The following is a 21,371-nucleotide window of genomic DNA, read 5'->3' on the forward strand; positions in this document are numbered from 1 at the left end:
ACGCTCTGGGCTCGCTCCACAGTGCCCTGTGTGTGTGTGTGTGTGTGTGTGTGTGTGTGTGTGTGTGTGTGTGTGTGTGTGTGTGTGTGTGTGTGTGTGTGTGTGTGTGTGTGTGTGTGTGTGTGTGTGTGTGTGTGTGTGTGTGTGTGTGTGTGTGTGTGTGTGTGTGTGTGTGTCATTGCTCGCCGGCCCATTGAACAGGCTCTGAGTGACGGGAGCTGGCCTTGTAATGGAACTCAATTCACTCGGCAAATAAAGAGGCCTTTGAACCACTGGTCCGAATATGGCAGGACACACAAACATGCTCACACACAAAAACACACACACTCACACCGCCTGTGGTCCCCTTGCTAGGGGGTTTGGCTGGTAGGGAAGGGCGGGTGAGGGGTGTTCATGCTCGGCTGCACCCCCCCCCCCCCCCACTCTCTCTTCCAGGAGCCACAGTGCAGCTAATTGAAGAGAAATGAGCGAGCAGAGGCTGATCTGATCTCAGTCCTCCGAGCCGCATTCACGGAACTCGCCAGAGCATGACTGATCCCCCGCTGATTTCCACATCAGCAGCACCCTGTTTACTGTATGTACCTCAATTATTATCGTCCCCCTCTGTGTCCATGACACCAGCTGAGCAGAGAGAGAGGAAACATACTCCATGTAGAAAAGAAGCCTTGATAGTCACAAGACTTTTCAGAATTGTAAAAGAGTATATGTAAAGCTTCGACTGTTTGCCAGGCATGAAGCTACTTTGCGTCCTTGTCTATAAAGGCAGAAAGCCACTAATCTTTTTGTCAGGATATGTATCTCATCTAAGAGATAACTATAACTGAAAACTAACTAAAATGGCTGTTCCAGTGTTGGAGAGTAAATATTGTTGGTGACACATGTGAGTGACAGTCAAGTTATTTCAAATTCCAGTTTGTTCCAAAAAGTACTTCTTTGTCTTGAGTGTTTGCTGCCAATTTCAATGGCTCCTCTTTTTTTCTTGTTTGTATAAAAAGAGATACATGTCTTTATTTAAGATAGCAGAGGAGAGCAGGAGCTAATGTGGCTGTCAAGAATGATAGAGAGAGGTACAGAGAGAGAGAAAGAGAGAGAGAGCAGTGACAGCATCTCTTCCCTGTCCATTTGCATAAACCAGCCTTTGTTTGACGCCGGTGGCCGGCAGCCAAGCACCAACAGAAGGACGGAAGTTAAACTAAAAAAAACAAAAAAGGATGGTCCTTTTCCAGAAAAATCTTCCACCAGAAATAAATGATAACAATTATAACTATTCAAAAAAAACAACACATCAGTTACTTCTCGCTAAACAACCGTTCTGCTGCTCTTCAGAGGAGAGAATAACAATTCGGAGAAAACAAAACAGCGTCTTACAGATTTGTATTAGCCCAAATGAAAGTAATTGCAGGAGGATTTTTGAGACGGAAGACAGAGAGAAGTGTTTATGGACATTGAAGCTCCTTCCAAATTGTGAATATTATGGTGTGTGTGTGTGTGTGTGAGTGTGTGTGTGTGTGTGTGTGTGTGTGTGTGTGTGTGTGTGTGTGTGTGTGTGTGTGTGTGTGTGTGTGTGTGTGTGTGTGTGTGTGTGTGTGTGTGTGTGTCTGTTGTGGAAATACTGGCCAAAGACTGTTTTGTGTTATACAATGCTATTGCATAAATATTCCCCAGCATGTTCACACCATAGCAGCTCAAACCATAATGCCTTTATTTAATTGGAAATTAAATTAAATACATAAATAAGAATAGGGGAAAACTGTCTTTTTTTTTGTTCCGCACAGCAGTTATTGAATCAATTCATCTTCATATTGGACTACTTTATAGAGTTTTTGTGTGTTTTTGCATCTTATTGTCAGCACGCTAAAAACATCGCAGGGGCTCCAGACACTCGGCATGTCCCATCTGGCATAAAGCTTCACAAATGTCCCTCTATCTCTCTTTGCCCTCTCCATCATCACTTTTTTTCACCTTGAGTGAGAGCCGGGCTCTCCGGCGTGACCTCGATAGCCGGAATGTTTTCCCTTTCTCCCACGATGCACCTGGAGGGGACATGGCCGTCTCTGGGCCTGTCAGAGAGGCTGTTAGCGCTTCTCCCATGGGGTGAGGGAGGGGGTTGACAGTGGAGATGTCCCTCTCTATCTCTCTGTCACACAACAGGCCGGGCCACTAATGGCCTCCTCTTCCAGAGCTTTTTAGCCGCCGTCTTCTTTTTTGTTTGTGTGCTCTCGAGTATTCATTTATTCATGTTGTCCCTTTCTTCTCCTTTTTTCTTCCCTCCTCCCCTCTCTTTTACCCCTCTTCTTTTCTTTCCACCCCCCCCCCCCCCCCACTATGACTCCTGTCTGTCTCTCTACCTGTCTGTCTGTCCTTGCAGCAGTTGTATGCAGCTCAGCTGGCAGCCATGCAGGTTTCCCCGGGGGCCAAGCAGCACGGAGGCAGCCTGCCACCCCAAGGCAGTATGGGCACCCACTCCCCCCCCACCAACCCACACTCACAGAGCGACAAGGGCCGTAGCTCCCCGCTACCAAACAAAAAGGTAAGAAATAAAAGAAGACCTCTGTGGGGACGTGTGTGTGTGTGTGTGTGTGTGTGTGTGTGTGTGTGTGTGTGTGTGTGTGTGTGTGTGTGTGTGTGTGTGTGTGTGTGTGTGTGTGTGTGTGTGTGTGTGTGTGTGTGTGTGTGTGTGTGTGTGTGTGTGTGTGTGTGTGTGTAATACTAGAAATGCCAGTGGAACACCTGACTCACAAGCTTGGGTGTCTCATTTTTATTTTATTTAAATTAGCCATCAAACAGCGCATCATTTTTGTCACAGATTTGACCGGTCATATTCTTTTTATTTAAACATAAAGAGGCACTCATTTCTTAAAAATTCTTTAAAAAAATGTGATTTCTTTATAAAGCCAATTAAAACATTCTAACTGTGCCGGCAATTCCTTTAACATTTTAATATAGTTTTGGACTCATATAGACATAAATGACTTTAGCAGTCAAACTGTGTACACATTGGTCTTTCTAGTGTTAGGACAGAGAGAGAGAGTGAATGTGCATGAGTTTGAAATGTTTGTCCAAGCTTGTCCCAGGCTGCATCCCGAATCGTATCCTATTTTTTCCAATCAAACAAGTGTCTAGAGCAACGGTCAGTTCCTCATACTAATGCACGCCTTGGTACAACTTGTCTCTGACAAAACTCACTGTGACCTCTGCAAATCAACCAGCTCAACTTCATCACCAAACCCCATCTGCGGGTGGTGTGGCCACGCTGGATTTCAGGATGTATTGCTGTTTGTGCCGTTTTCTCGGCTCGCCGCACAACATGGCTGAGGAGAAGCCTCGTGTCCAGCCAAGTGGAATTCTATGAATATCTGGTCAGCCGTTGTGGCCCTGACCCCTACACACACATAAACACACACACACATACAGAATCAACATGCCCCTGCCATCATCTGTCCACCCTCAGACCCCCCACAAGTGTTGGTCATTCCCAAATCAACAAACACAGACACCCACACATGGGATAGGAATTCTGTGTGTAAGAAAAGGACAACACTCCCAAAATCAAAAATCAGACCTCGACAATTTCATTTGAAACTAAATTTCCCATATTTTCCTACTTTCTCCTCCTCTCCTCTCCATTTATTTCCTCCCTTCTCCCTAATTCTCCTTTCCTTATTTCCTTTAGCTTCTCCATCCTTCTCCATCAATCTTTGTTTTGCCCCTTGTTATTGACCTACTCTAACCCCCGTGTCCACACACACACGCCCACACTCATACGGTCAGGACTAGCCCATGGCCCAGACTAAAGCATGCGTTTGACCCCAGGGCTTGCACCCCTGCTTCCTTGTCCTTCATCCCCTCCCTTCAACTCCATCACACCCACACACACACAAACACACACTATTCCGCCCAACCAACAGACTCCTCTTATTACCATATATATGGAGTTGGGTTGACGGGCAAGTGCTGCGGCCTGTGGTGGGGGGGAAGTGGGGAGGCGTGGACCCACACGGCCCCCCGACAGGCCCCATGGAGCCAAACCGCCGATTGAATGCAGCGCTGCTTTGGTGTTTGGGAGGAAACTTCAGACTAGAGTTTTGTAGCATTTCATAGATAGATTTCTTTCTTTCTTTCAATCTCGGTCTTACTTTTTTAATTTCTTCAATCCAGACTGACCACTGCAGCACTCCCAACACTCTCTCTCCCTCGCTGTGTGAGTGACATGTATATTTCAGAGGTGTGCTCCCCCTGTGGGCTCTCTCTCAGGTCTCTAGTCATTTAGACACGCGCTGCCTGCCTCTGCTCACAGCTGTTTGGACTCAGGCGCACAGCGCTTAAGTGCTTTACCCTCGGGTGAGACACGGACACACACACCCGTGCGCTAACGCACACACACATACACAGGTGTTGGAGAAGACGCCATGCCAAAAAGTCCCTTCGTAGACACACACACACACACACACACACATAGCTATGCACAAATCACTGCAGAATACATTCAGCAGCTTTCTTATACGCAAGAGTGGACCTTTAGATGTAGGCAGGCAGGCATGCATACAGATCCATACAATAGTGCGATTCAAATTGCGCACCATATGTAGACCATTCGCTGACATGCAGTCACACACACGCAGTGTCCAGAAGTCACATTTACTTAGGTTCTGTGTACATGATGTGCTTTTTATTTTACCTTTTTTTTCTACCCCATATCAACAAAATAATGTACATCTTATTGCTACAGATACAAACTATTATACACTTTAAAGTACATGTGTAAATGCAGAGGACAATAAAGCATTACAAAAAGCAGTCCTTAAGGAGCCACTCTCCAAAGGGAGTCCATATTTAGTGTCTTTGCGAATAATAATAAACAGTTAAAGTATGACTTTTATTTGCTGCAGAGAAGGTTTCCATGCTACTGCTATTAAAGTAACTTCCATCTCATGGATGGGAGGATGAACAAGTGCCAACAAGCCTACTCCAGTGAGGGAAAATAAAACAATCAGTCTAGACTCTCAAGGTAAAGTCACGTCAACACGTCTGTTTTCTCCAAATTAGTAGAAAATGTGAAGTGCATTCACGTACTTGAGGAGTAAGTGTTTGAATCGGTGCCACCTAGTGTGAGGAACGGTGTCAAATCTGCCTCTTCTCTGACGTTTGCTGTCTGAGAGAATCAGATATGACAATATAATTAATATCCAAACACTCACTTACAGCTGGAAGGGAAGAAGAGAGGAGGAAACAGAGGAGGGGAGACGGAGAGATGAAAGGAAGGAGGAACATGTTAGGGTCTTGACACAGTTGTTGTCGCACACACACCTAAACACACACAGGAGCCTGCCCATGATAAATTGCAGAGACACACACACACTTGTCCTGTTAATTGAACCATCAGCCCCAGTGATAAGATGCAGAGCCCTGATGTCGCTTACACATGTCGGCATTCACAGAAGTGAAACACACACACACACACACACACACACACACACACACACACACACACACACACACACACACACACACACACACACACACACACACACACACACACACACACACACACACACACACACACACACACACACACACACACACACACACACACACACACACACACACACACACACACACACACACACACACACACACACACCACCTCCTCCTCCTCTCCTGCTTCCTCCCTGTCCCTCTGGCTCTCGTTGTCACTCTGCATGTTTTCGGTCTCAAAGCTGGAGACTGTTTCATCAGCCAAGAGAGACACAAAAGCAATTGTATTAATTCAAGATTCCAGGGCTTTCAGAGGCTTTAGAGGCCTCACACGCGCACACACACACGCGCGTGCACACACACACACAGACACACACGCGCGTTGCCATGAGATTTAGAGCTTTTTGAACAATGTCTCGCAGTGACACACACTCATAAACAAGTCGGTCCAAGCCTCTCAGCTCCACTGTCTAAACTAATTCCTCCACACTGGCATAATGCAGGTTGGCCACCTTCCCACCGTAGGATTTGGCTTGGCGCGGAGAGGAAACTCCCCCCACCCACTGTACAAGAGGCAGAGGCATTATCTATTTGTAATAAATATTCAAACGTGTTCCCAGCCAAAGCCCACCATAATATGGGTCAGGATTGAGAAGATCCCGCTCAGTTTCTCTCTCCTCCTTTCTCTCCTCTTCTTCTCCGGCCCATTGTCTCACTCAAGGCATCTTTGGGGGTCTTCCGTCTATTTAGAAAGACCCCCCTAATGAAGGACAATCCGGTTAGGCCTCATCGCACACACACACAAAGTGGTGATCGCACACCGCATAGGCACGTACACATGTAGGGGCTTAATTGGAAGGGCTTAATTGAGTTGTGAGGGGCTCATAAGGCTTAGTACGACTCAAGGAGTGGGAATCAGGGAAAGTCAGCCTTAATGAGAGGGTATACCACACACACACATACACACACATACAGTAATAGCTCCCTTTTTGGATCCCACTGTATGTGTGATTCTTCTCCGCCTAAGCAGCAATTAGACTAATGAACAGAGAATATTCTATGGTTTAAATGGAGCTACAATAGGGCACACCTGTAATGCTTAGCACTTAGTTTTTGTGAAATCAAAACCCAGGAATAAATCATATATTGTTGTAATAAAACAAAAGAATACAAACTGTTTTTCTAAATAGACCTAAACACCATTGTGTATCTTCACTGGCGGGCCCATTGAGCTGTCCCCGGCCCCGTGTTGTCTCTGCCTTTTAATTGAGGAGTTTTAATTACACAAAGTGGTCTGTATACATCTGGCCCCAGGGCGATCTAATTCCTTCCTTCCTGTCATGTGACCCTCCGAAACTCCCCATGATTGGATTAGATCATCAGCAGGGGTAGTGTTGCCATGACAATTAACGAGATAACAGCCCTCGGCGTGGCGCGGTGGCCCACATGCCGATTCATTTAGGGGGTTACTGCTGTGTGCGGACATGCTTTGATTTTTGATGTAGTTGTAGTCCTCTTTGGCTTCAACTTAGTGATATATATATGACTATTGTTGGCATCAACAGCATGGACCTCAAAAAACTGCTACTCTAAAAGTTATTGATTGGCTCCTGGGAATGTGCGTGTGTGTGTCTTTGAAGCAGAAAGAGCTGCTTGGCTGTTCCCTTCACACACTGCCATGTTCACAGACATACCCCCCTGCTTCTACCGGAGCAAGTGCACATTGAAGTGGCAGACAGTCCTCTGTTCTGTTGGCGTTCCATGTGGAGGAGTCACCGTGTCTTCAGACTCACTGCTGTACGCCAGACTCAGGGAGGTGCTCCTCTGTATGAGGGAGAGGTGCAGACTGGAGTTTAGAGAGAAAGCACATGGTGTGTGATCGTTGCTCTGACCACTGGCCTTGTTTGAAGCATGTCAAGGAGCCAAATTATATTGCATGTTTATTGAGCGTGCATGTGGAGCGTGCACATGCATGTGCATGAATCATCTCAACGTCACTGTGGTACGAGTGAGTTTACTGCATGTAAATGTCAGTGGTTATTGTTGTTTGCTTATGACGAGCTGTTTGGATACAGGCAGTGGCATGCACCTTGTGATCTGTCCCATCCCTGTGCATGGGCTGCTGTTACATTAGTATGTGCTAAAGCCTCATTTGCGAGTTGTCTCGGTGAGGTGACCCGCCTCCTGCTTCCAAATTCCTACGGTGGTCACAGCAGGCGAAACTGTGCTGTTTTGGTTTTTGCAGGACAGTGAGGGTGCACAGCCACTGAACCTGTCGGCCAAGCCTAAGGCATCCGAGAGCAAGTCACCCAACTCCCCCCCAACTTCCCCACAGGTCGCTGCTGCTGCTGCTGCCAAGCTGGGCCCTGCCATGAAGCACAGCATCGCCCCCTCCAGCATCGGAGGCCCACCCACCAGGGTCAGCTCCATAGGTAAGTGGACTAAAGTCTCCATCACACACACTCACACACACACACAAAAGTTAAAGCATATTTCTAAATGGTTGGTCTTTTTGTAGTTTTGACCTCTATTCAGCTATTCATTTGGTAGATGCAGCATTGCTGTAATATAAATGCTCACCCTGAACAAAAATAAGACAAATATGATGAGAAAAAACTTACACATGTTCAAACATGACGACAAGAATAGCATCTCCCTCTCAGGGCTGCCATTGTTGCTTCTGCCAGTACCATAATCATACCCGGCCATATGCACACGTTCATGAAATATGACATAAATGAATCACTATTTGTACTCTTAATCCATTTTTCACGCAACACTGATAGTTCAAATATTAAACATATGTAACAGGCTATAATTAGTGTGTTTGTGTTTTTTTTCCCGTGTCGCTATTTGCCTCAGGGCTGCTTCATTGTTATGTGTTTATTAGTGACTGAAAGAGACAGAGACACAGCAGTGAGGGGAAGGAGAGAGAGAGAGGGAGAGAGAGCGAGAGAGAGATGGGGATTAGCACTTTTTTTCCCGAGCGATGAAGCGGGGGAATAATAAAGAGAGGAACGCATGACAGACAGGAGGTATCACCAATGAGATTAGACAAGCCTCTTACATGAGCCAGGACAGCAAACACCCAGCATTAATGACACAATGACAGCACACACACACACACACACACACACACACACACACACCTCCTCTGCAATAGGCAGTTAGTCCTTTTTCTCTGACTTCTTGGCTAATCTCACTGTTTTTCAACAAATCGGCGGATTTAATATCAGATTAGTGGATTTGCGGTCCCAGATGTTTTTTGTTCAGAAAAATGGATTACAGTGTTTAAAGTTTGTGTGTGATCCCCGCTGATATATTTGAGCATGTAGACCAGTGTGTTTTGCGTCGCAGATCCCGGTTTGGTCGTAGCTTGTGGTCCCATCTGTTGCCACTGAGTTCAGCCGGTGAGCAGCCTGTGTGTTGTTGAGTGTAGTCGCATTAGGATTCCTGTTACAAGTTCAGAGGGGAGAGAAGGGCCAGACAAATTGGAAAAGAGTCTAGAAGCGGTCGTTTTGATGTGGGGAGAGAGAGAGAGAGTGTGTGTGTGTGTGTTAAGGTTATTTAAATTCAGACAAGAACAAACAAACACACACGCAAGCGGGGGATGGAGTGAAAATGAACAGAAAATAAATACAACAGGAACGTTTGTTTTTGATGCCATTCGAAAATGTTAAAAGAAAAAAAAGGTGGCCCTTAGAAATGAAATGTTTTCTATAATTTGCAGTGGCAGAATTCTAAATGCATAAACACATTTATTTTCCACTCTATGCGAGGGAATTCCAGTCATCTGCTTATTCCTGCTCATCTCACCTCTCTCACTTCTCTGACACCTACCAACCCAAAGGCGTGTTTCCCTCTCCCCCCTTACTCCATCCATCCGTCCATCTACCCCTCTCTAAGCAAACTGAAGGGCTGTCAGCGCCTGTAACTTCCACCGCCATCACACATTTGTCTTCGTCCCCGTCACAAGGCTGAAGCTCCCCCTGAACCCCCTGCCGGAGTGTTTATGTGGTCAAAAAGGTATTGCGCCTGTCTGTAGAGATTTGGCGCTCAGAGAGAGACAAAATGTGTGTGTGTGTGTGTGTGTGTGTGTGTGTGTGTGTGTGTGTGTGTGTGTGTGTGTGGATTGAGAGAAAGAGAAACAGAGAGAGAGAGAGAGAGAGAGAGAGACACCCCCCTCCTCTGCTATCTGGGTCACATTCACTTGTCTGGATGGTTGGCATCGCTGTCAGTTTAAGCGAGACTCACACACACATCCATGAGCGCGAGAATATCCATCCGACCAACCCCCCCCCCCCCCCCTTCCCTCTAGTTTGACTCCAGATTAAAATGGACTGCCACCCGATTCCATCGCCCTCTCTTCTGTCCTCTCCCCTCACCCTGCATTTTTTTTGGCCCCGCTCACATCCAGATTTTCCGGTTGTGACTTCTGAAAGAGTTCACTGTTCTGTCATTACCAATCTGAAGCTGGTAATCTGGCCTGAGATGGCATTAGCGGTGCGGATTAGCGCTGATAAAGGCCCCATAAGCCAGCCGCGGCTCTTTGTTAGGAGCTAACCCGCATGAGAGAGAGAGGCGATACACACAACCTCACAAACACATTCAGAGCAGATGCCTCATCGGCGACTAATCTGCGGAAATAATACGAATAATAGGCGACGAGGAGGAGCGGGGAGATTTGATCTTTGTTATGTGGCAGGGCAGATGTTCTCAACTGGGGAAATTAGCAGGACTTTGTAGCCGTAATAAGAGTCATGTGGCCACCTCTCTTCAAAGTGGGACTGTGAGGGTTCACATCAAAAGAGATGCGTGTGTGTGTGTGTGTGTGTGTGTGTGTGTGTGTGTGTGTGTGTGTGTGTGTGTGTGTGTGTGTGTGTGTGTGTGTGTGTTGAAAGATGGGTGTTTTAATTGGATGTAGAGGAGAAAAGGGTGGAAGTTGTGAGGGAGTGCTCATGTTTGTAGACGTGGTGTCTGTGTGCGCGCTTACCGCCGCCAGCAGGTAGAGGAAGCCGTGGGCAGCATGCAGTGAGGCTAAGGGCACACTGTGACTCACATGCCCAACTCCACAGTCAAGTGGTCAATGCGAGTGTGTGAGTCTCAGTGAGCAGGAAAAGGAGAAACACACACACCCATACACACACACACACAGATGCCCCGGAAAACTCTAGTGTATGTTAATGTCTTTACCTCATGGTTCACGGGAAGATTTATTCTGGATGAAAGCCTCCTGCCTTCCTCCGAAATATGAACACACACACACACACACACCCCTATGTGGTATGCTCTTATTAAATGGAAGTACATGTACAGTGGAGATACAGAGCCACTCAACTCAAATTACTCTTTTACACCTACTAATGAATACACAAAACCAAATTAATCGCCTGTCCCCATCTCTCCGTGTCCCTGAACGTGTCTCAGCAGACTTGTTGTCGTCGCTGTCCACGACCGCCTACCTGAACGACCACGAGGCGGTGAGCAAGGCCTTCGCCGAGGCCCGGCAGATGAAGGAGCAGCTGAAGAGGGAGCAGCAGGTGTTGGACGCCAAGGTTGCCGCCGTCAGCAACCTCAGCCTCAACAACGGACGCTCAGATAAGGTAAACAGCTTTGCATCACATCTGCACCCCAGAATGTACTGTCCCCTTAGAAATGGGACAACGTTTGATAGTGGACCAGAACGATAAACCTGCATCATTTAGCAGCGCTTCTTAGCCACAAACGAACATTTCATTTTGATATTTCTGTGTAATGGTTGTATGAATTCAATCTAAATAATAACAAAAGATGTTTAAAAGGTCAACTGTCACTATGTGATACTATTTATTGTTTTTATCATTTATATTTGGCCTACACTTTGATTAAAATACAAACTATAATACAGTCTTTATCGATGTAATACAATAATGTCTGCATCTGTAAAAAAAAAAAATGTTTTATTTGACAAATAACTCCCACTCATCAATTGCATCAAAAAGCTGCATGGTTTATGTCAAGAGAAAAATAATACAGCTGGTTCCAAAGGTTTAAATTAGTAAATTCTCCCAAAAATACAAAAAACAAAAGAAGCCCTCCCAAGCTGCGCCGTCTCATTGTCAGGGTGTAATAATTTGTCTTGCCATATGCCATCCCTCCTGCACCATGTAGGAGGTAAATCGGTGCTCAATGCGCTCGCTGAAATGTGTTGAAGCTAAACAGGGCCAGATAAGGTAAAACCAGAGGCGTCTCAGAGGTAATGAGTGTGTCTGTAAGGCGCACTGCGGGGCCACTTGCGTGAGTGTGTGTGTGTGTGTGCCTCGATGTGTGTGGCAGAGCAGAGCGTTGGGGAGACGGTAATGTGAAGTGACGGCGCCGGCTCCTCGGCAGCGTGGCTAAATTGCGGTTATTTGTTAAACACATTGGGAGTCAGCTAGTGCACGCGCATGCACATGAACACACACACACACACACACACACACACACTTACAGAGCAACAGTGTGCTTGGAGCATCTGCACCGTTGACATTCAACAGCTCTATCTGCCTCTTTCTTCCTTTTTTTTTACTCTGTCCTCTGATGCGTTTCAGACAGACCCACACTGATTTATTTATTCTACTGATGTTTTTATTCACATTGAGAAAGAGGGTAACTATCAGTGTACTGTAGATACAGCATAAACCAGTCAGTCTAATAGCCAATTAGATTTAGACCAGTGCAACTCTACTGGGAACAGAGGGAACATCAGGAAATGCTGCTGATATTCAGGAGCATATTTTGCAGCGTGATCCAAACATCTATGGCATTAGATGGAGGTCTTAAGCTGTTGTACAATTACATAGTAGACACAGGTTTATTACGGAATGGTCGTTACATCTTGTTATATTAGAGTATGTTATCAATCCAGTGAAGTAGGTGCAAAAAATGCACTATTCTATGTATTGTGAAGACTATGATGACTTTTGTCAGTCGATTTCAGGATTTATTCAAACTCAGAATACCAGATGGTTCATCGTGCTTAAATACACCTTATAAGTTAAAGTATATTTTAATGTGGAATTCAGTTATGTTTAAGATGAGTTTTTTTGGGAGAAAACCCGACTCTTTCTCTCAGCTTCCGAAAGCCACGCGCTGCACGTCGGCCCGTGGCTTTGTGCTGCGTGAGTGTGAAGCCAGCGAGCTCTCAGCATTACAACAGTGTCATCTCTGACACACTCAGAGGATTAGTTTTGTCGCTACTTTGTGTCTTGGCTCCAGTGTCAGCCATTCAATCCACTTTCCTCATGTACTGTACTGGGGCTTAATGTCAGACTAGGCTGTCATCCACTCTGTCTCCTGTTCATCTTGTCTGTCTCGCACACACACAGCAGAAAGCCCTTTGTAACGGCACATTCAAGCTTAAAGTCGGAAAGTGTGAGGCACATACTCGTTTCCTGAATAAGGTTTGAAAGAGGGTTTGTGGAGAGGAAAGAAAAATTGTTAATTATATACATGCAAAATCTGCTAGACAATTGCTCTTTTATGAAAACATAATAAATGCGAAATAAAATACTTTTTAATGACTTGCAAATAGACCAACAAAGAACATTTCTACAGCGTGCCGCAGCCTCGCATCTCTCCTCCGTGTCATTTTAGCTGTATTTATTCCAATCTGGGGGGAAATTATCTCTAACAATTAAACTCGGCTGGACTAAAAACAGAGGAAATGCATTTCATTATCGCTCTGCCCTCCTCCCATGCAGCCAGCCAGCTCGCCAGGGTCACAGATAAATGGAGAGGGACACTTTTGGGAAGGTTGTTTTAGAAGACGACAGTGTTTTGGGTACTGCTCCTAATCGTGTAATTAAACTGTAAAACGCTGGCGCTGGAGCACTGCGGTGTGTGTGTGTGTGTGTGTGAGAGAGAGAGAGAGTGTGTGTGTGTTCATCGACAGTCAGGTTCTAGCGGAGAGTGTGCCGGCTGCTTGCATTAAGCATGTAAATGCTCAGTAAATCAGGCTTTTATTGGTTGTAATAAATACCCAGGGGGCCGTGCGGCGTGGCCTCGCTCTCGTCCGCGCTGCACTCTCCCGTTCTCTCTCCCTCTAATGCGTCGACCCTCGGGGGCCTCTGCGAGAGGGAGGCAAGCCGCTGCACTCCACTCTCGCAGGTGGCTGCCAGGAGCCGCTACACACACACACACACACACACACACACAACAGTAAACATCCAAATAGGCCTGAATGTAATCAACATTCTTGCACATGCAAACATACACAGATGTGAGTTCGAGCATGAAGGCGTACAGCACTCTAACACTTTGCTGTTGACATCAACATTCAGCCATGAACATGAAACACTGTCTGTCTGCTCAAACCGCTGCTGCTATTCCTCTGGTTCCTCGCTTTGAATCCACTCATAAAAAAGAATTATCATTAACCGAATTATATCAGATCAAAAGGTAAGTGTCTGAGATTCCTCCTTGGATTTGTTACTTTACCGAAGGATTTCAAACATATTTAAACCTGATTGGCTCTGGACAGATGTGCTCCAGGCCAACGGGCTCCTGATCTCCTCTTTATATGTACAACTACAAAATAAATAGTATCACTGATCTATTGTGTTTTGTGTAGGTATTATAAAGACAACATTTGTTCTGCTTCACTGCAGGTCGGTCATTTCGCTCATTCATATTTTCGCACTCGTTGAATCACTCTCTGACCGACTGCAACTGTGAACTGTTTGTGTTGTTTAGGAAAAGGCCGCCCTGGAGAGTCTGAGTCAACAGCTGAAGCAGCAGGCGGAGGACAAGTTCAGCCACGCCATGCTGGACTTCACCATGAGCGGAGACTCTGACGGTATGCGCACACACACACACACACACACACACACACACACACACACACACACACACACACGTAGGTGACAAAACTGATTCATCATTTTCAAATTAAAGATGAATTGGAAAATGTGATTCTTCTTTTTTTATGTAAATTACTGTTATAAGGTTATATAATAATATACTGAAACTTCAACTTTTTAATAAGACCTTTCATAATTTATAATTATAAATATACACCATTTCAGCTTTGTGTTATTTGTCAATCATTAATTTAGTTATATATATATTTTTAGCCTTAAGAAGCCAACCAAAATGATATTGAAAAAACATTCAGTGTATTGAGAGAAATAAAAACATCCAAATGTGAAGAATACATATTTTTGGGTCATATTCGGTCTTTACTGTATTTGTTCCTCTCTCATGTTTCTCCTCCCATCTCCTCCCACTCAGGCTCCCCCAGTGTGTCAGACTCCAGAATATTCCGGGAGGCTCGGGGTCGCGGCACTGCCGAGCCTCACATCAAGCGGCCGATGAACGCCTTCATGGTGTGGGCCAAAGACGAGAGGAGAAAGATCCTCCAGGCCTTCCCCGACATGCACAACTCCAACATCAGCAAGATCCTTGGTAAGACACACACTCTCACACACACACATACATGCATCTCCTTTGAGTGACAGCAGCCTTTGCCCCGGTCAGCTAACCCCCCACTACACAGTGCGCAGCCCAAGAGGAAGGAAGACGCATGTACCGCGGCTTCTCCTTCTCAGACACACAGTGATTTCATTACGCGGGGCCTTGTGTGAGCGGCTGTTAATGAACGGCTGGGGAGAGCGCGGCTCCGACAAATGATGATATAATTCATTATGCATTAAACAAGCAGCGCGAGGCCGCCTGACATTTCCCCCAGACCTCCGGGATCGGCCCTGACATTTTAAAGAGCTCCTAAGCGTTTTATAACACAGAGAAATCTGGTTTTAATAAGCCCTCTCCTTTTCTCCCTCCCGATTGCTAACAGATCGCAGAACAGAGAGGGAAAGACAGAGCGCGGGAACAGCCAAGTGCTGACAGCTTTTACCCATTAAACATACAGTAGTCAAGTGCAAATTCAGACCAGATATGAAGCACACAGGGGAAGACTAGCTCAAGATTACACCCACAGACACACACACACACACACACACACACACACACGCAGGGAACTGATACTACAAATCTCTGCGCAGAAAGTGAGCACAGAGAGATGACAGCAGGTTAAGTGAAGTCCTCATTAGTTTAGATAAGTACCTGTTGTCCTCAGCGCTCTCCTCATTAACCTTTTTTTTAACCACTTCCTCTTTTTGCCACCATTATCTGTGTGTGTGTGTCAGTTTGCACATGTGATGTAGGGACTCGCATGCCGCCACGCAGACATTTGTTCCTAACACACAGAGTGATTTTAAAGTATACTCAATTTAAATCACTACTTCAAAAACCATCACAACCCCCCCCCCCCCCCACCACCACCACCACCACCACCACCTTTAAAGATGTATTTCTATGTTTACTGCTTCAGATGCCAATTTGTTTTTGTGATGTTTCTGTACAGCACAGATACTAAACATTGTCTTTGTTGTTAAGGCTCACGCTGGAAAGCCATGACTAACCTGGAGAAGCAGCCGTACTACGAGGAGCAGGCTCGCCTCAGCAAGCAGCATCTGGAGAAATACCCCGACTACAAGTATAAGCCCAGACCCAAACGCACCTGCCTGGTGGACGGCAAGAAGCTGCGCATCGGCGAGTACAAGGCCATCATGAGGTCCCGCAGGCAGGAAATGAGACAATACTTCAGTGTGGGGTAGGGATAAGTGCAGTAGCTTTTATGCTTTAGTATACTTTAATACTTAGAGTTTATTAGCAGATTTGCGTTTCTGCTTTTTTCCAATAAATTAGATTTTTTTACATGTATAAAGCCTACTGACAACAGTTTCACAATCAAACCAGATCCAATTTGATTAGCACTCTTTAAACATTCATGTTTGATATATTTTTGATATGAATGTTCAGTGAAGCAAGACAAACCACACGGTTTAAAATAACTCCACCCTGTCGGGATACTCAAGTGTTCTCATTCTCTGTTTCTAAAAAGTCATCTCCTTATGATTTAGTTGATGTGTGTATTTTATTTTCTTAATAAATCAGCCGAACTAATAATTCAGATTAGCTGTTAGTGGTTTGAAACCGTCACCGCAGCTCAGACGCTTGTATGCCTGTCTTGTGTTAACATTCCTCTGCTGTGTCTTACAGGCAGCAAGGCCAGATGCCCTTGTCCTCCGGAGGCGTGGTTTACCCAGGCGCCCTCTCCATGGCAGGAATGCCCTCCCCTCAGATGCCCTCAGAGCACTCAAGCATGTCCAGCAGCCCCGAGCCAAACGCCACCCACCACCAGAACCCCCACCTGGCCGGTCTGAAGGGGGACGAGCCAAGAATCAAGCAGGAGGAGCTGCGGCTGGACGACAGCAACGGTGATGGGTACGACGACTTCGAATACGAGGACGAAGAGGCAGACTACACCAGCGATAATGAGAACCATATCACCCAATAGGATGGCGGGACAGCCACCTATTTATAAGCCAATCACAGCTGGTTATCCCTACACAATCCCAAACCCACCAATCAGGAAGAAAACTCTCTCTTTTTGCCAATCACCTCAAGTCCCTCAATCTCACAACACCCGCCCCCCTCTACCCTTCCTGACTAACATGGACTCTTTAACAGAGCCAGAGCCAGAGCCAGACCCCACCCCACTGGAGTCCTGATACCAGCATCTGATCAATCAACTGAAGCACAGGACCTGTCACTCACACTGACTGTTACACTAACTGGAGTCTGACGACCGAGCCAGCCTCCGACGCTTGCTGAGGAATAAGTACTACTGCAAGGTTCTGAGTGTAATACCAAGAGTGAGGAAATATCAGTCACACTCAAAAAGCAACCTTTTAGACCCGTTTGTAGAAATAAAGGAGACATTTTCAAATGAAAGACGGATCAGTGGACCTGTCAAAGGCTAACAGATGACACTTTAAGATGGCGGACCTGTTTATTATCAAGAGACACTTTTAAAAAGAAACAGCTTTTTTTGTTCTTTGGTTCTATAATATTCTCACTCAGGTACACGGTGCCAATAAGTGGCTTGTGAATGTGATTTGTTGTTTTTGTGCTACAAGTTTGAATAATAATAGGAAAAAAGAGACATTTCTTTTTTCCCCCCTTTGTTGTAAAGCACCTGAAAGACATCAGACATGTTTATTTTTAACGAGAACATATCTTTTCTTCGACCTCGCAGTGTGCTGTCAGCAGTTCACCCCCTTTTTTCTCTGTGTTTTTTCCCTCTCCCCCCGCAATTTGGGAATCCGATGGGACTGTCCAGCCAGGACTGACTAGTGCACCGTGGACTGTCCCACTTTAAGAGATTTTCCGGGGGGAGAAGGGGAGTTTAGGAGCAGAAACAAAAGCACTGTGTTGTGAGACAATCCACCAGTTTCTTCTCGCTCCGTCCCTCTATCTTGATCGTCCGGGGCTAAAAATCAGGACAACTTATCTCGAGTGTGTGTCGGTGTGTGATATGTGTACTCATTTATTGGCCATTTGCACATTTGTGTAAAATCAAATTTTCAGTGAGAGAAAAAGGCTTGAAAGGTCTCAGATACAGAAAGACAGGCTTACACTGCTGCTGTTATTTACTGTACCACACACACACACACACACACACACACACACCTGTTGTTCTACCCCTCAGTGTTTTCCTGCTCCCTCCAATCAACATCGTCCTGCTGCCCCCAGTGGGCGGAGCTGAAGCAGCCAGTCAGTGTTTCTGTTTGTATTTGAATACTGTATTTTATTTTTTTCTCTTCAAACTGCCTCTAGTCTAATAATATTATTAACAATAATTATAAGGATGGTCAGCGTTTCCTAAGTTTAGTAAGTTATGTACAGTATAATTTATTTTTCTCCTCTTTATGACCATATGAAACTATGACAGTCAATGAAACATTATTCTATTTAGCTGGTAGGTATTTAGATCTAAACAAAAGTTGTCATTTTTACCTTGCTTTGTTTTGCATTCTTTTGTTCCCTTCATTTTGTATTAATCCCGCGGACGGGGGGGCGGGCGGAGTTGCCCCCGGCCCCCCTCCGAGCTGAAGACATAACCTGTTCAAGTCCAAACCCATTTCTAAAAAGCACTCAGACTTTGAGAAAAAGAAGAACATGATTTTTTATTGTTATTATAATTTTATTTGTAATGGTTATTATAATGTATAATGTGAAGTTTCCTCTCTTTTTTTGCCTTTTATTTGAATATTTTTGGGAAATCAGTTATATCACTTTTGGAAACTGTTTTCTGTGAACAAAGAGTCCCGTCCCCGTTTACTAGTGTTGGTCGCCTCACCGAGACACAGTGGAACCTCTCTGGCTTGGATTCACTCACACACACACACATGCACAAACACAATCACTCACACGCACACACACATTTCAAATGAAGAGATTATCATGACAACCAAACGAATCCTATGCTGTTCTTTTTTCTGTTTTATGAAATCTAGTATACTAGATTTAAAATCTTGTACATATATTTTTTGGGTGTTTTTTTTTTTTAAATCATAGGAAAGCAGTGTTTACCGTGATCCACCAGAGTGTTCCACTGTGTGAGAGAGTGTGTGTGTGTGAGAGACGACCACACGTATCTACAGTATCTATAAAGTCACTTCTCATCAGGAGCCCTTTGCTTTGTTTGAGCTCCACGCAATGCTACAGGAGCCATGACTACTCTTCAGGTGTGCTGCCACATAGTGATCCCCACAATCATTCTCGCTGTAGATGTGTTGCTACATGCCACATAATGAGCCTCTGGATCTTAATTTTGCTGTATAGTCACCCCTGTTATCACACCATGGTTCTACCCAATGCTGGAGAGAAGGGGACTCAGTGGATCAATCCATTTTTAGTTTAACAGGGGGGGGGGGTGGATGGGGCATTAGGACGTCAATCATCCCTGCTGGCAAGGTCTGACCCCATACGAAGACAATGAAAATGATGATGATGATGATGATGATGATGATGGTGATGATGATGATGATATTATTTAAGACAATCAAAGTCATGAGTGGAGCTCACAACAAAGTAAGAATTATTACAAGTAAAAAAAAAATATCTTACCATCTCAACTTGAAAAATCAAGAAAGATAATTATGTAAATATAACATAGAGTTATAGATTTATATTTTGTTCATAACAGTGTAATATAAGTTGTATATTTCTTTTTTTCTCTCCCTACTGTCTCTTTATTGATGTTATCCATGCCACAGAAAAGCAGAAGTCGCAGTACTCTCACAAAAAAATGAAGAAAAATATCAAAGAAATAAAGAAAAACAGGAAGAAGAAAAAAAATAAGCCGTGGGCTGCCACCACCATCTGTTCTAAGTTCACTTTTTTTTCAGTATTACTGCCAGACAAGGCTCTAATAAAGACAGCAATGTGTTCGGTAAAAAACTTGTGCTGGTCCTGGTCACTTCTTTCTTCCACACATGCATTCACACAATGGTTTAACAGCTCCAACATATTCACATAAACATACACACGGCCATGGCCTTATTGTGCAGAAAACTTGCAGGAATTGTAACGGGCAGTGAATGCATCCACACATATGATATTAATAAACTGCAAAGATAAATAAATCAGTAGATGGTAAAGACTTTTGAAAGGGGGATGTATGAATCTAAATTTCCCACCTGCGTTTTATTTTTTGGCCTTCATATTAACCTCTGTTGGACACAATGCGAGTCATCACAGCGGTGGGACTGCCCGTGTGTCACCAAACAATTCAATCATCTCCATAACAACGTGTTAATTATGCTAAGTCCACCTTCTTGCCCCTCCAATCAGAGGGCCAGCTGGGAGGCGTGGAGCCGAATCACGGCCCGTTAGCAACCTGATAACCTAATTAAGCACAACAAGGGACATGGGAGGGGAGCAGAGGGGGGGTGAGTGATGAAATGTTTGGGTGAAACACAAAAAAAAAGAGGGAAGATTGTGTTCTCTGGCCGTCTTTAAAAAGCACCGGATGCTGCTGTCGCCCGTTTAAAAGCAAATCTTTAATTGATGCTCGCCTAACGATGTGGCGGATGCCCATGCCTCCACTTTCAAGGGTTAAAAACACAAAACCCCACTCAGTGCGCCCATTAAAATGCTGTCCCCATCTGTGTCCATATGTTCAGCAATCAACCCCCCCGCTTTGCACATAAAAACAGTTAAATGCACTCAGAGGAGATGATTCTACGTGCTTTGCTAATTACCATAGCTTCATACAGAAAAGCCCTTTTGATGCAATAAGGAGGCACGATGGGGACAGATCCGCAACTCCTAGCCTGCGGGAGGCTAAGTGAAGGACTTAGTTGTTCTCCGGGCGTTGTGAATTTTTCAAAGCTAGCCTGGAGGTAAAAACCTGAGAAAAGGTTTATGTGTGAATAGTTAAGGAGCAAGTGGGGGGATTCAGATTTATTTTTCCTTTATTGTCAGCAGTACACGAGATGCTCGGGGAAGCAAACTGTGGCTAGACTCACAGATTAAATCACACACACACATACTGTACACACACACCCTAAGGTGTACTGTAGGAGTCAGCTCAGCTTAAACCACAATTATCCACTGGCTATTTCCATCACAATAGTTGGGACAAAAGAGTGAAACTATTACAGTGGGCACATTTTTTACTTTTCAACGCCTGTTTGTCTTTTGCTTTGCATATTCTCAATATGATTTAATTTTCTCTAACAAGTTCTGCAAATCTCTTAAAGCTCAAAGGGAAACTTATGAATCACACGCACCTAAACGTTAGTCTAAGCATGCGCATGCGTCCGGTCCACGGTGTGACTCTGATTTCGGCCCTCTGAGCGCGGCCCTCTGCACCGGCTCAGTGAAAGATGCAGTTTTCGACCGTGGGTGTTTGGAAATTGAGTGAAAACGATGTCACATTAATGATTTAAAGTCGGTAATAGGATGTGCTGTGACGCTGAGCCGCCAGCTAAGCTGAGTTTAAGGCTGCGGCGTTAATGTATTCA

General features: G+C 45.0%; 1 protein-coding gene across 8 annotated transcripts in view; it reads left to right on the forward strand.

The window, feature by feature from the left end:
- The window catches only part of sox5 (SRY-box transcription factor 5), a 189,976-nt gene extending 170,186 nt beyond the window's left edge, over positions 1-19,790 (forward strand). For 4 of the 8 annotated variants that reach the window (XM_063905995.1, XM_063905993.1, XM_063905997.1 and 1 more), the window contains 7 exons: positions 2,369-2,530; positions 7,721-7,907; positions 10,903-11,078; positions 14,188-14,290; positions 14,725-14,898; positions 15,892-16,108; positions 16,558-19,790. In XM_063905995.1, coding sequence (XP_063762065.1) covers positions 2,369-2,530; positions 7,721-7,907; positions 10,903-11,078; positions 14,188-14,290; positions 14,725-14,898; positions 15,892-16,108; positions 16,558-16,855 — 1,317 coding nt within the window. In that variant the 3' untranslated portion in view covers positions 16,856-19,790. The remainder of the gene's footprint in view (positions 1-2,368; positions 2,531-7,720; positions 7,908-10,902; positions 11,079-14,187; positions 14,291-14,724; positions 14,899-15,891; positions 16,109-16,557) is intronic. The other 4 variants (XM_063905994.1, XM_063905998.1, XM_063906000.1 and 1 more) reach the window with 2 other exon arrangements.
- The last annotated feature ends 1,581 nt before the right edge of the window (positions 19,791-21,371 follow it).

The sequence above is a fragment of the Eleginops maclovinus genome, chromosome 17 (assembly GCF_036324505.1).
Source record: "Eleginops maclovinus isolate JMC-PN-2008 ecotype Puerto Natales chromosome 17, JC_Emac_rtc_rv5, whole genome shotgun sequence".
Classification (NCBI taxonomy): domain Eukaryota; kingdom Metazoa; phylum Chordata; class Actinopteri; order Perciformes; family Eleginopidae; genus Eleginops; species Eleginops maclovinus.